Source organism: Lepus europaeus, chromosome 1 (assembly GCF_033115175.1).
Source record: "Lepus europaeus isolate LE1 chromosome 1, mLepTim1.pri, whole genome shotgun sequence".
Taxonomy (NCBI): Eukaryota; Metazoa; Chordata; class Mammalia; order Lagomorpha; family Leporidae; genus Lepus; species Lepus europaeus.
Window position 1 is genome coordinate 150879777 of NC_084827.1, and position 12196 is coordinate 150891972.

Sequence of the window (12196 nt, forward strand, 5' to 3'; positions counted from 1 at the left end):
TCGGATCAGCGCAGTGCGCCAGCCACAGCGCACCGGCCGTGGTGGCCATTGGAGGGTGAACCAACGGCAAAGGAAGACCTTTCTCTCTGTCTCTCTCTCTCACTGTCCACTCTGCCTGTCAAAAAAAAAATTATTTTAGAGGTAGACTAACAGACAGAGAGAGGAAGAGACAGAACTTTAGTCTGCTGTTTCATTCCCCTAAATGGACACAATGGCCAGAGCTGGGCTGATCTAAAGCCAGGAGCTTCCTCTGGGTCTCCAACAAGAGTGCAAGGGCCTAAGCACTTGGGCTGTCTTCCACTGCTTTCCCAGGCCATAAGCAGACAGCTGGATCAGAAGAGGAGCAATTGAGACATGAACCGGTGGCTATCTGGGACGCCAGTGCCTCAGGTGGAGGCTCAGCCTATTTCGCCACAATACCCTAATTCTTTAGAAAATGGAAAGTTTCCTGAAAGATCTCTGTGAGTGAGATCCCAGTGGAAAGAATGGGCCATCCAAGAAGGAGATACCTTTCTCTGAAGGGAGGAGAGAACGTCCACTTTTACTATGGCCTTGTCTAAATAAGATTGGAGGTAGCAAACTCAAGAGGCTTCCATAGCCTTGGCAGCTCATGACAAGAGCCTTGGGTGATTACTGACACCATAAACAAGAGTGTCAATTGTTAAATCAACAACAGGAGCCACTGTGCACTTACTCCCCATGTAGGATCTCTGTTGTACTATGTGAATTAACGGCATAACTAGTACTCAAACAGTATTTTACACTTTGTGTTTCTGTGTGGGTGTAAACTGTTGAAATCTTATTATATACTAAATTGATCTTCTGTATATAAAGATAATTGAAAATGAATCTTAATGAAGAATGGGATGGGAGAGAGAGCAGGAGATGGCATGGTTGCAGGTGGGAGAGTGGTTATGGGGGGAAAAAGCTGCTATACTCCAAAAGTTGTACTTTGGAAACTTATATCTATTAAAAAAAAGTTTAAAAAAGGAAGATGGAGAGTTTCCAAATATTTTCTCTCATTCTGTTGATTTCCTCTTCACTCTGTTAATTACAGAAGCTTCTTTGCCTCTGTAATATTCCCATTTATCTATTTTTGCTTTTAGGGTCTTATTTTAAAAGCCTTTACCTACGCCACTGTCTTAGAGTGTTCCCCTATGTTTTTCTCTATGAAGCTATGAAGTAGCTTCATAGTTTCATGTCTTACATTGAGATCTGCAATCCATTTTTAATAGATTTTTGTGTAGGATGTAAGGTAGAGATCTTGCTTCAAACTTCTGTATAAAGAAATCCAATTTTCTCAACATCATGTATTGAAAAGGTTGCTTTTTCTCCGCATATTGAAGGGAATTATTTTAGAACATATGTCAAAGATCAGTTGATAAGAGATGTGTGAATTTAATTCTGTGGTTTCAATTCTGCTCCTTTGGACTATGTGTCTATTTTTTATGCCATTACCATGCTGTTTTAGTTAAAACATTCTTATAATATGTCTTGAAATCTTTTCTTATATGCCCCCAGTTGCTTTTATTGTTCCACTTTGCTTTAGCTATTCAGGGTCTTTTGTGCTTCCATATAATTTTTTCTATTTCTGTGAATAATGTCATTAGTATTTTCATAGAGATTGCTTTGAATCCATAAGTGTCTTTGATAACATTAATTCTTCCAATCCATGAAAATAGAAGCTTTTTCCATTTTTTGTGTACCTTCTTCTATTTCTTTCATTAGTGTTTTCAGTTTTCAAGGAAGAGTTCTTTAGATTCTTGGTTAAATTTATTCCAAGGCATTTAAATTTGGGGGCATTGTAGAAATGTCTTAGTCTGTTTTGGCTACTGTAACAAAATACTTTAAACTAGGGAATTTATAAACAATAGAAATTTATTGCTCACAATTCTGGAGGCTGTGAAATCCAGGATCAGGGCACCAGAAAACCATATGTATGGATAAAGCTCACTGCCCAATAGATAAATGCATTTCTGCTCTGTCCTCACATGAGAAAGAGGTGAGTAGCTCCCCCAGCCTCTTTTTGTAAGGGCATTATCTCAATCAGGAAGACTCTGCACTTGTGACCTAACTACATCTTTGATGACTCCTTTCCCAATATCACTGCTCTAGGGATTAAATTTCAGTATAAGAATTTCAGGAGGACAGACACACTCAGAAAATAGCAGATATGACCAATAAGACTCTCCCTGTGACTAACTTTCTTTTTTTTAACTTTTATTTAATGAATATAAATTTCCAGTGTACAGCTTATGGATTACAATGGCTTCCCCCTCCCATAACTTCCCTCCCACCCGCAACCCTCCCCTCTCCCACTCCCTCTCCCCTTCCATTTGCATCAAGATTCATTTTCAATTCTCTTTATATACTAACTTTCATTTTCTATATTTGGTGTCAATAATTTGATCCTACTCCACAAAGATTGCTTTATGCAGCTTTAAGAACTGTGTTGGCAGTAGACTCATAGAATGACAAATGCCCTAAATAGCACTCTGGCCTCAGAATCAGCCCTTAAGGCATTCTGGTCTGGATGAAAAGCCTATGAGAGTATTTCAGGAATGGAAAGCCAAGACTGTGGCAAAAATGATCTACATGAAGGATCTATGTGAGTGAGATCTCAGTGGAAAGAAAGGGCCATCAAAGAAGGATGTACTTTCTCTGAAGGGAGGAGAGAACTTCCACTTTGCCTACAGCCCTAAGTACTGACAGAGTTTGTGGACTAAAAAGGCTTCCATAGCCTTGGCAGCTCATGACAAGAGCCTCAGGTGATCACTGAAGTCATAAATAAGAGTGTCAATTGTTAAATCAACAATGGAAGTTACTGTGTACTTGCTCCCCATGTAGGACCTCTGTCCTTAATAAGGTGTACTATGAGAACTAGCAGTAAAACTTATCTTCAAACAATACTTTATACTTTGTGTATCTGTGTGGGTACAAACTGTTGAAATCTTTACTTAGTATGGAGTTGATCTTCTGTATATAAAGATAATTAAAATGAATCTTAATGAAGAATGGGATGGGAGAGGGAATAGGAGGTGGGATGGTTTGGGGCTGGGAGGGAGGGTATGGGGGGAAGAACAGCTATATTCCAAAAGCTGTACCTATGAAATTTATATTCATTAAATAAAAGCTTTCTAAAAAAAGAACTTTGTTGGACACAATAATAATTCTATAAACTTACTTTATAACAGTATTAATGATTTTAAACTTGAAAGAGTTCCCAGCAGAGTAATATGGTATCCTTCTAGTGAGTGAAGGAAATGCTAATAGGGCACAGGAAAACTGGAGTGAAGATGTCTGTTCTCCATTGACATTATTTTTGGGAATGGAAGTAAGAAGTAGGAATCTTGTAAAATCTGGGTAGTCTCAGTGTGCAAGTGTAGAACTGAGCTTTCTGAATATACTTGGGTTTATTCAACAGCATAATTTTAGTAGCAATTATTTTTCTGTGTGTAAAAGTAATTCTCAATTTATGAAATAAAGTGTCTCATTTCTGTTCTTAAAAATTATTTTAGAGATACAGTGTTAGTTCACAGGAGTAAGAATATATGATTTGCACTAGATTATGGATACAAAAATCAATTATGCTAGAAAATGTTGTTATGCTATAAACAAAGAATTAGGATTATGTGTATATTATATACAGTTGATTTTAGTATCTAAGATATAGTTCATTTTACACAGATGCTGCATTTTAGAAATTTGTTTTTCCAATATGTATAAGGCTGAGAGACTCCCCTTTAGGAAAAGTCTCTCATGAAGTTTGCATCTAGATCTTTCATTATAAAAGAGAAAACAGTTCCACATCTTTCTGTGTGGGGAGTTTGGATTTTCTCTTACCGCATTGTGTGGTCTCATGTTAGAATAACCTTGGATAGAACTATAATCTAGTTTCAGATCACTGTTATTAGTGTCAATGATAATTACACTACACATTCTGATGATTTTATAGTTTTCAGTAAGCTTCCCCATACATTATTTCATTTGATATGCTCCACAACCCTGAGTAGGAGGCAAAACAGGTATAATTCAATCATTCTCTCTCTCTCTCTCTCTCTCTCTCTCTCTCTCTCTCTTTCTCTTTCCTTCCTTCCTCCCACCCCCCCCTTCTTTCCTTCCATCTCCCTCCTCACCCCTCAGGGGAAGACAGGTGAGGTTTGCCAAAAATCACATGGTTGATAAATGGTGGAAACAGAATTAGAACACAAGGCTTCTGATTTGTAAATCATTGCTCTGCATTTGGTCCATCTAATATTGTGCTGAAATCCTGACAATGCATGTAATTATCTGTAATGACCTTGATGAATATAGTCAATAGAAACTAGAAGGCATAGGGCAATGAACCTGGGGCAAAATCCAGAAAAGGAAAAGGTACTGGTCCTAATTGGATTGCTCTCCATTTCAGCATCTGAGCAGATGATGGAAGCAGAGAACCATAATTACAATAATCTTTAGCAGTTTTCCAGGGTGATGATTTAGGGTCACGGAGTACAAATGTTCTCTTTGAAAACCTGTTGGTGGCTGATATTGAATGAAATATTGTCCAACTGGGAAAGAGACAAAAGGCATCCAGTGGCTGATTCCCAAGCTGCTTACCCCTACCATACATGAATTCTATCCCTACATAATGTCCAGGCAGGTTGGTGGGGTTTCTCTAGGAAATCTAAACTCATCTCTGGGATCTCCCTCATCTGCTGGACTTCACAAAGCCATGCTTGACACAGAGAGAATGCCTATCTTCCCTGCTCCTCTGGTTGCCACTGATAATCCAAATGAAAGCTACTTTAGCAAAAGGAAAGGAGCAGAGTTTATCATCTTCACAAGAAGGTTGAGGGCTCTGCCTCTGCAGCTCAGTACTGTGAACACATAAGTTAAGACAAGCAAGCAGTGAGGTGAAAAAAAATATTTTAGAAAAAGCCAACTAGTTTGGTATGTTATTTAGTGAACATGAGAATTTCTGGCTGAGTTTTGGAAGCCTGCTAAGACGTGGCCATGTGTAATTATCCCTGTTATTTCCAAACTTCAATTTTGTTTCTGTGTCTAATTATCCACAAAAATCCAGAAAGATCCTCATGACTCAAGACCAGCTTTATTCATATTTTGTTTGTCCTCAAGTCTGGTTATTACATTGGCTGGATCATCTGAGAAGCAGATATATAGATAATGTTAGAAGTGGAAAAGATCGGGGGCGGGGGGCTTATCCTAAGAAAAGATAATGAAGAGAGGAAGGAGGAGAACGTAAGGAGAGCCTTTAGTTGATGATGCAGGTTAGACACATGTGAAAAGAGAGGGGGAAGAAAAACTTTGGGTAGGTAGGACCACAGGCTGTGGTGCAGCTCCAAGAAGATTGCTCCTAGAGCCCTTCTACCATTTTGTGCTCAGTCATTGGTTGGTAAATTTCCAGATTTTACATGGTCTCAGCTTGAATCCTGAGTCAGATCCTGAAGGCACCCACAAGATATTGGCAGCAGTTTCTCTTTTGAAGGTAGATCTGAGTTGTACACTTCCACAGTTGCCAGACTTGGGCAAAAGGAGGCAGATGGTCACAGCAAGCTAAGCACCTACCCATATGAGAGCTCTTCCAAAAAATTTCATGGAAAATACAATTAAAAGTCAAGTTTATTTTGGTGCAGAAGTATTTTGAATTCAACCATAGATTTTTCATACTGTGTATTTCCCAAGAACTTTTTTCATGACTCCTTATCTATGTGACAGTCTAGATCTAGCCAATGGATTTATGCCATCCAGCAAGGGCATAGATACAAATTCAGCCATCCGACCATCCATCCATTTATATTTTGCTTTCAGTGATAGTAATACTATGCTGAAGCTTCTGTCAGAACAAGAATCTATCCTTGATGCTGTCCCAAAACTCAAATCTGGATTTTACTACTGAAATATCTTCTGCTAATCTCTGTCAACCAGTTTGTATCTCCACCCACCCTGCCTCCATCTCTCCTAATGACCAGAAATCAGTCTATCATCCATCTGACACCAAGCCCTCAATCACATGTTAAATTCCTGTCATCCTGACATACCTGTCACTTGAATTCTACTGGTACTTTGCTCCACTAGATGAATTATAATTCATATTCCATTCCTTTAATTCAGTATTCTATGCATAAAAGGGGCATAGTGAGTGATGAGGTTTATTGCAATCTTCTGTGGTTCAGGGTCAATGAGAGCAACTAAGAAGCAACAGAGGTGGTGAGCTGACTTGGCTGTGTGCCTACCAATTCTTAAAGTCACTGAAGCTGTTTACCTTCAAAATGACCCTGGCATTTGGTAATAATATTTCATAACAGCCTCTCTCCAACTGCTATGGCAACCAGCCATGAAGATTTGAGTCCAGAGAAATCATGGGCATCATTTTGAGAGCACATTATTTTGGAGGATGAAGATGGGGAAAGGTAGAGGACTTGGCAGATAATAAAAAGAGGTTGATTTTTAAAAACAAATATTTCCGCCAATTACAATTTAATCCTCCTCTAAATCAGCTGTCCCTGAGGTCCTTTTATTTCTTTCATCCCATTACTTACTCTATCAAAGAACATAGCTTTCACCATAATAAGAACCAATTCCCTTCTTTTTTTCTAGAACAATGTTTATGTTTTGGCAGGCTTTCCCTCGTGTGACTTAAAGAACCACATGTGTTTGCAGGCATTCTATCAAGTTGTTTAAAGAGCATAAAACTTGAAGTCATATTTTTGGGAGTAAATTTTATTGTTATGGCTTTAAAACACAATCAAATAAAAACAAGAATTCCATTAGTAGTTGAATATTGTAATAATAGAGTTGAGAATAAATTTTACTGCTGTAAGAACTATAAAACAGCAATAATAAAACACTACTATTATGGATAAATTGTCTGAGATGATAACTATAAAACTGTAAAATACAATGATAAGGAGTAATCTAATCACCAGGAAAGAGATGATAATAATTCACCCTTGTTAGTGAGGAGCCCATGGTTCCGGCTCATTGGCCCCAGTGCTCTGGGTTGCTGGTTGCATTTCATAAGGTTACAGAGAGATCATCTTTGGCCAGTGGGGTTGGCAGGAGACCACATATTACAGTGAAACTGGACCTGGTAATTGAGGGAAGTCCAATTATTAGTGACTGCTAGGAAAATCCTGTGTAGTAATGCCAAATGTCCTCACTACATATTTTAAAATCATCTTCAGGTTTCTACTGACAATTTGTATGTGTTATTTGACCACATACTTATAATTTTTATTTATAAGTTCTTTTGCTTCAGAGTAATGGCATGGAAATACATATTTGCTTGACAGGGAGTGTATTGTAACTTTGCTTTTTGTTTAGATTACTTATGCATCTATTCATCCAGAGTCCATCCTGGTCCCTGTTCAATGAGCATGAGAATGGCAAGAAGACACCCTTAACTCCTAGGTCCCACTCTTCTTCTGTGGAACAAACAGCTGCATTGCAATCCTTGGGCCAGAATCAGCAGTACCTGTTCACTCACTTGGGGAAAGGGGAGGTGTGCGAATATTGTACCTTATCCCTCACTCTGAACACCATCATTCAAATTCAAGATTCCTTTTCTTAAATCACTTTTATTTATTTATTTTCATTTTAGTTGAAATGTAAAGAACATACAGAGACAGAGACAGAGAGATATTCCATCTGCTGGTTCACTCCCCAGGTGCCTGCAACATGGAGCTGGCCAGGCTAAAGTTGTAAGCCAAGCCCCCAGTCTGTCTCTCCAAGTGGATACCAGGGACTCAAATATTTGAGCTGTCACCTGCTGCCTCCCAGGGTGCACATTAGCAAGAAAGCTGGAATCAGAAATAGAGCTGGTTTTCAAAGCCAAGCACTCTGAAATGGGATGCAGGTGTCCCAAGTGGCATCTCACGCATGTGCCAAATTCAAGATTTCTGAATTAACTACAACTAGAAGAGGTGATGGAAGAATACCACAAAGCATTTTCCTTTAAGGTGTAATTATCTTTAATGAACTATTCTGACTGAGGTTTCTATACCTGCTGCTTCCACTTTCTTCCTTCTTTAATCAGCCCCAGTCAGGCTTTCCTCCCTACCACCCACATGCCGAAATTGCACTTCCAGGTTTCCAGTCGCCTCTATCCTGCTAGGTTTGATGGATGAGTTATCAGTCTTCATCTGACTCAACTTCTTAACATTTGGCTCAGTGGGTAATTCTCACTTTCTTGAAATACTTTCCTCATTGGGCTTCTGAGACACAACCCCCCAAGCAGTAAAGACTCTTATTAAATTCACTATTCACTCTGCACTGGAGTTTGCCCTCCTCTGTTAGAGCTTTAGCAGCGATCTTAGCTTGAGACTTTACCTTTACTGATCTCGTTTGAAACTCAGGCATATCTTAGGTATATCTGAAAACACAGTGTGTTTGGTAGAGTCCCAGCAATGAGATGGACGTTGAAGGAGGGGAAATCCCTTGGAAATGGATTCAAACTGACTTCAGCATTCTGATTTGGAGAGACATGGTTTTTTGTGTTTTTTGTTGTTGTTGTTGTTGTTGTTGGCTTGTTTTAGAAGCTGGTGATTGTCAGCCATCAGAACAAGAGAAGGTATTTGACCCCAAATAAAGCTTTAGCTTGCACAGGAGACATGGAGGTTCTGAATAATTACCATACCCCCCATGACCAGAGCAGAAGATACTGTATGTAGTGTACCCAGCAAACCTGTGTGGAGGGAAGGGCAAGTGTGGTCTACCCTGAATACAGGTGATGAGGATTCCTAGAAATACTTCCCTATACTTAATATAGGGAAGAAAGTTCTTTCTGGATCTGGTGGTTCAAGAGCTTAGACAAATTTGACTTCAGATGAGAAATGGAATATCAAAAGCAAAATGTTTTCTACTATCAACCTATGTTTGAGGACATGATGGAGTTAATAGGCAATTACTCCAGTCTGTTTCTGCTGAGACATCCACTTACTGACTTATCTTAATTGTGGGCGCCAACATCATGTTGCAATCTCAGAAATACTTGGTCCACTGACACGCAAGACAGGCATGGGATTTTCTGGCTCGCCCTTCAGAAAAATGAAGACTCTGCTTGGGACTCTTTACCTTTTGGGCATGCTGATTCCTGGGGTGCTAGGATATGATAGGTGAGTGTGAATTGGGAAAGGGGTTGGTTAATATGATTGAGAATGTCCAAAGGAATGCTTTTTTTCAAGATCTGTGAAGCTGGCTTCTCCCTCGTTCCTATCCATACACACCACCATGAAGTGAGAATAATGAAGATCACTGAATTTTTTCTGTTGAACATTACTCTAATAATCATTGAAAAAAATAAATATCTGTCAAATATCTAGCCCAATATATGACATATACCAATTGATATACTTTGTGGTTTCAAAAATAAAATTATAAAAAAGATGTTTTCATAGTTTTCTGTACATTTTATGTAGTTTCTCAATTAGTAAATCACATTATTCTAATTGCTAAGAAAAATGCTTAAAATTGCCACATGATTTGAACCGGAGATAATTACTGTTAATGTTTTTGGCTGGATAGATAGCTAATTGTGTATACAGTAGTATTACTGGAAGTTTGCATGTGTTATAGAAAAGCACATTAAAATATGTTATAGAAAATTACCTATGGCATTTCTAATTCATTTAAAACATGTTTTAACTCATATTTCAGCATTTATCCAATTTCTGCTTTTCATTTTTACAAATAATACCATGATGAGCAATCAGTTACATATTTTTATTTTGTGAATCTTTGCTCCTTTCCCTAATATAAATGATAAAAAACAGTTACTGGGTCAGAGGCTGAGAAAAATTTAAAGATTTGGCTGCACCCTACCAAATTGTTCTCCAGAGTGTTGCCTCTGTTTACACTTCCAACAACAGTGTATGAAAGCACTGTTCAAATATGTGCCGTTTTTTTTTAAATTTATTTATTTTACTTGAAAGTCAGAGTTCCAGAGACAGAGAGAGAGAGAGAGAGGGAGAGAGAGGAGAGAGAGGTTTTCCATCTGATGGTTCACTCCCCAGTTGGCTGCAATGGCTGGAGCTGCGCCGATCTGAAGCCAGGAGCCAGGAGCCTCCTCTGGGTCTCCCACATGGGTGCAGGGGCCCAAGGACTTGAGCCATCTTCTGCTTCTTTCCCAGGCCACAGTAGAGAGTTGGACAGGAAGTGGAGCAGCCTGAACTGGAACCGGCATCCGTATGGGATGCTGGCGCTTCAGGCCAGGGTGTTAACTAGCTGTGCCACAGTGCCAGTGTCTAGCCAATTTGATAAATGAAAAATACCAACTATTGATTTCTTTGCGTTTTGTTGATTCATAATAAAGTTAGCTGTTTGGGTTTGTTATCAATTTCATTATTTTATAAATCACCTGTTTACATAATTTACCCATTTTGATGGTCTTTCCCTATTCTTTTTTTTTTTATTTTATTTATTTATTTATTTATTTTTGACAGGCAGAGTGGACAGTGAGAGAGAGAGAGACAGAGAGAAAGGTCTTCCTTTGCCATTGGTTCACCCTCCAATGGCCACTGCGGCCGGTGCGCTGTGGCCGGCGCACCGTGGTGATCTGATGGCAGGAGCCAGGTGCTTATCCTGGTCTCCCATGGGGTGCAGGGCCCAAGCACTTGGGCCATCCTCCACTGCACTCCCGGGCCATAGCAGAGAGCTGGCCTGGAAGAGGGGCAACCGGGACAGAATCCGGCACCCCGACCAGGACTAGAACCTGGTGTGCCGGCGCCGCAAGGCGGGGGATTAGCCTGTTGAGCCACGGCGCCGGCCATACTTTTTCTTTTTTAAAAGTTATACTCATGTATTTATTTATTTGAAAGGTAGAGCAGCAAAGAGAGAGGGGGAGAGAGAGAAAGAGAGAGCTTCCATCCACTGGTTCACTCCCCCAAATGACTGCAACAGCCAGGTCTGGATCAGACAGAGACACAAACTCCATCTTGGTCTCCCACATGGGTGGGGGGGGCCCATATACTTGGACCATCTTCTGCTGCCTTCTCAAGTGCGTTAGTAGGAAGCTGAACTGGAAGTGGAGCAGCCAGAACTGTTAATTAACCAGCTCTCCACTATGAAATGTTGGCATCTTCTGGGACTACTTTTGTATATGTAATCTGTCATTCACCAAAATTTCATTGTGTGGCTCTATTAAACTGTATGTGCTCATAGTTTGCATATAAAGTTTTCTGTTTTTCACATAGATCATTATTTTGTTCAGTTGGCAGATCTCATGAAGTATGTGTGGTTAGAATAAGTATTTCCTCTTTTGCCTCATGGTTATAGTGATTTTGCAATAAACTTGCTTTCACAGAATAAAGAACCCCACTCTGAATTTTACTCCATATTAATTGTGTGAACTCAGCTTGTTCCTTATCTTAATAGACTGTCTGATTTCAGATATGTTAAGGGAGTCCAGGATTTATGTGTTGCCCAAAATCTGTTTGGACATCTTCCTCATTTTTTCTATTATTTACTAATCTTCATAGAAAAGTACTTTATCTTCCTTTCTGAAATTCTTCATCCATAAATTAGAGACAACAACTCTTACAAATTTCACAGGAAAACAATGAAAAAAAAAACAGGCAGCTTAAAAATATCAAGCACCTTAAAATTTACATGTTTTTTGATCTGGTCCCTGCCTCTAGAAGTCTACACTGAGGGAATGAACAGAAAAACTACAAAAGATGTCTTACGTACTGAGACGCAGCTTTAAATATGATATGAATATTGTAATATTTGGAAATAATCTAAGTGCCCCTTGTCAGATTAAATATGATATATGGATGGCCGGCGCCATGGCTCAACAGTCTAATCCTCCGCCTAGCGGCGCCGGCACACCAGGTTCTAGTCCTGGTCGGGGCACCGGATTCTGTCCCGGTTGCCCCTCTTCCAGGCCAGCTCTCTGCTGTGGCCCGGGAGTGCAGTGGAGGATGGCTCAAGTGCTTGGGCCCTGCACCCCATGGGAGACCAGGATAAGCACCTGGCTCCTGCCTTCGGATCAGCGCAGTGCGCCGGCCACAGCGCACCGGCCGCGGCGGCCATTGGAGGGTGAACCAACGGCAAAGGAAGACCTTTCTCTCTGTCTCTCTCTCACTGTCCACTCTGCCTGTCCATATATATATATGATATATGGCAAAGGGTTGTGAGAAAAATAATTGTGAAAACTTTTAGCAGCATAGGGAAACACATGTCTTACACTAAAGGA

The 12196-nt window shown here is 39.8% G+C and overlaps 1 protein-coding gene across 1 annotated transcript in view; it reads left to right on the top strand.

Annotated features, from left to right (window-relative positions):
* Positions 1 to 9044: 9044 nt before the first annotated feature.
* Positions 9045 to 12196, top strand: part of CPO (carboxypeptidase O) — a 31675-nt gene continuing 28523 nt past the window's right edge. Inside the window, exon 1 of the mRNA XM_062201604.1 lies at positions 9045 to 9116. Coding sequence (XP_062057588.1) covers positions 9049 to 9116 — 68 coding nt within the window. The 5' untranslated portion in view covers positions 9045 to 9048. The remainder of the gene's footprint in view (positions 9117 to 12196) is intronic.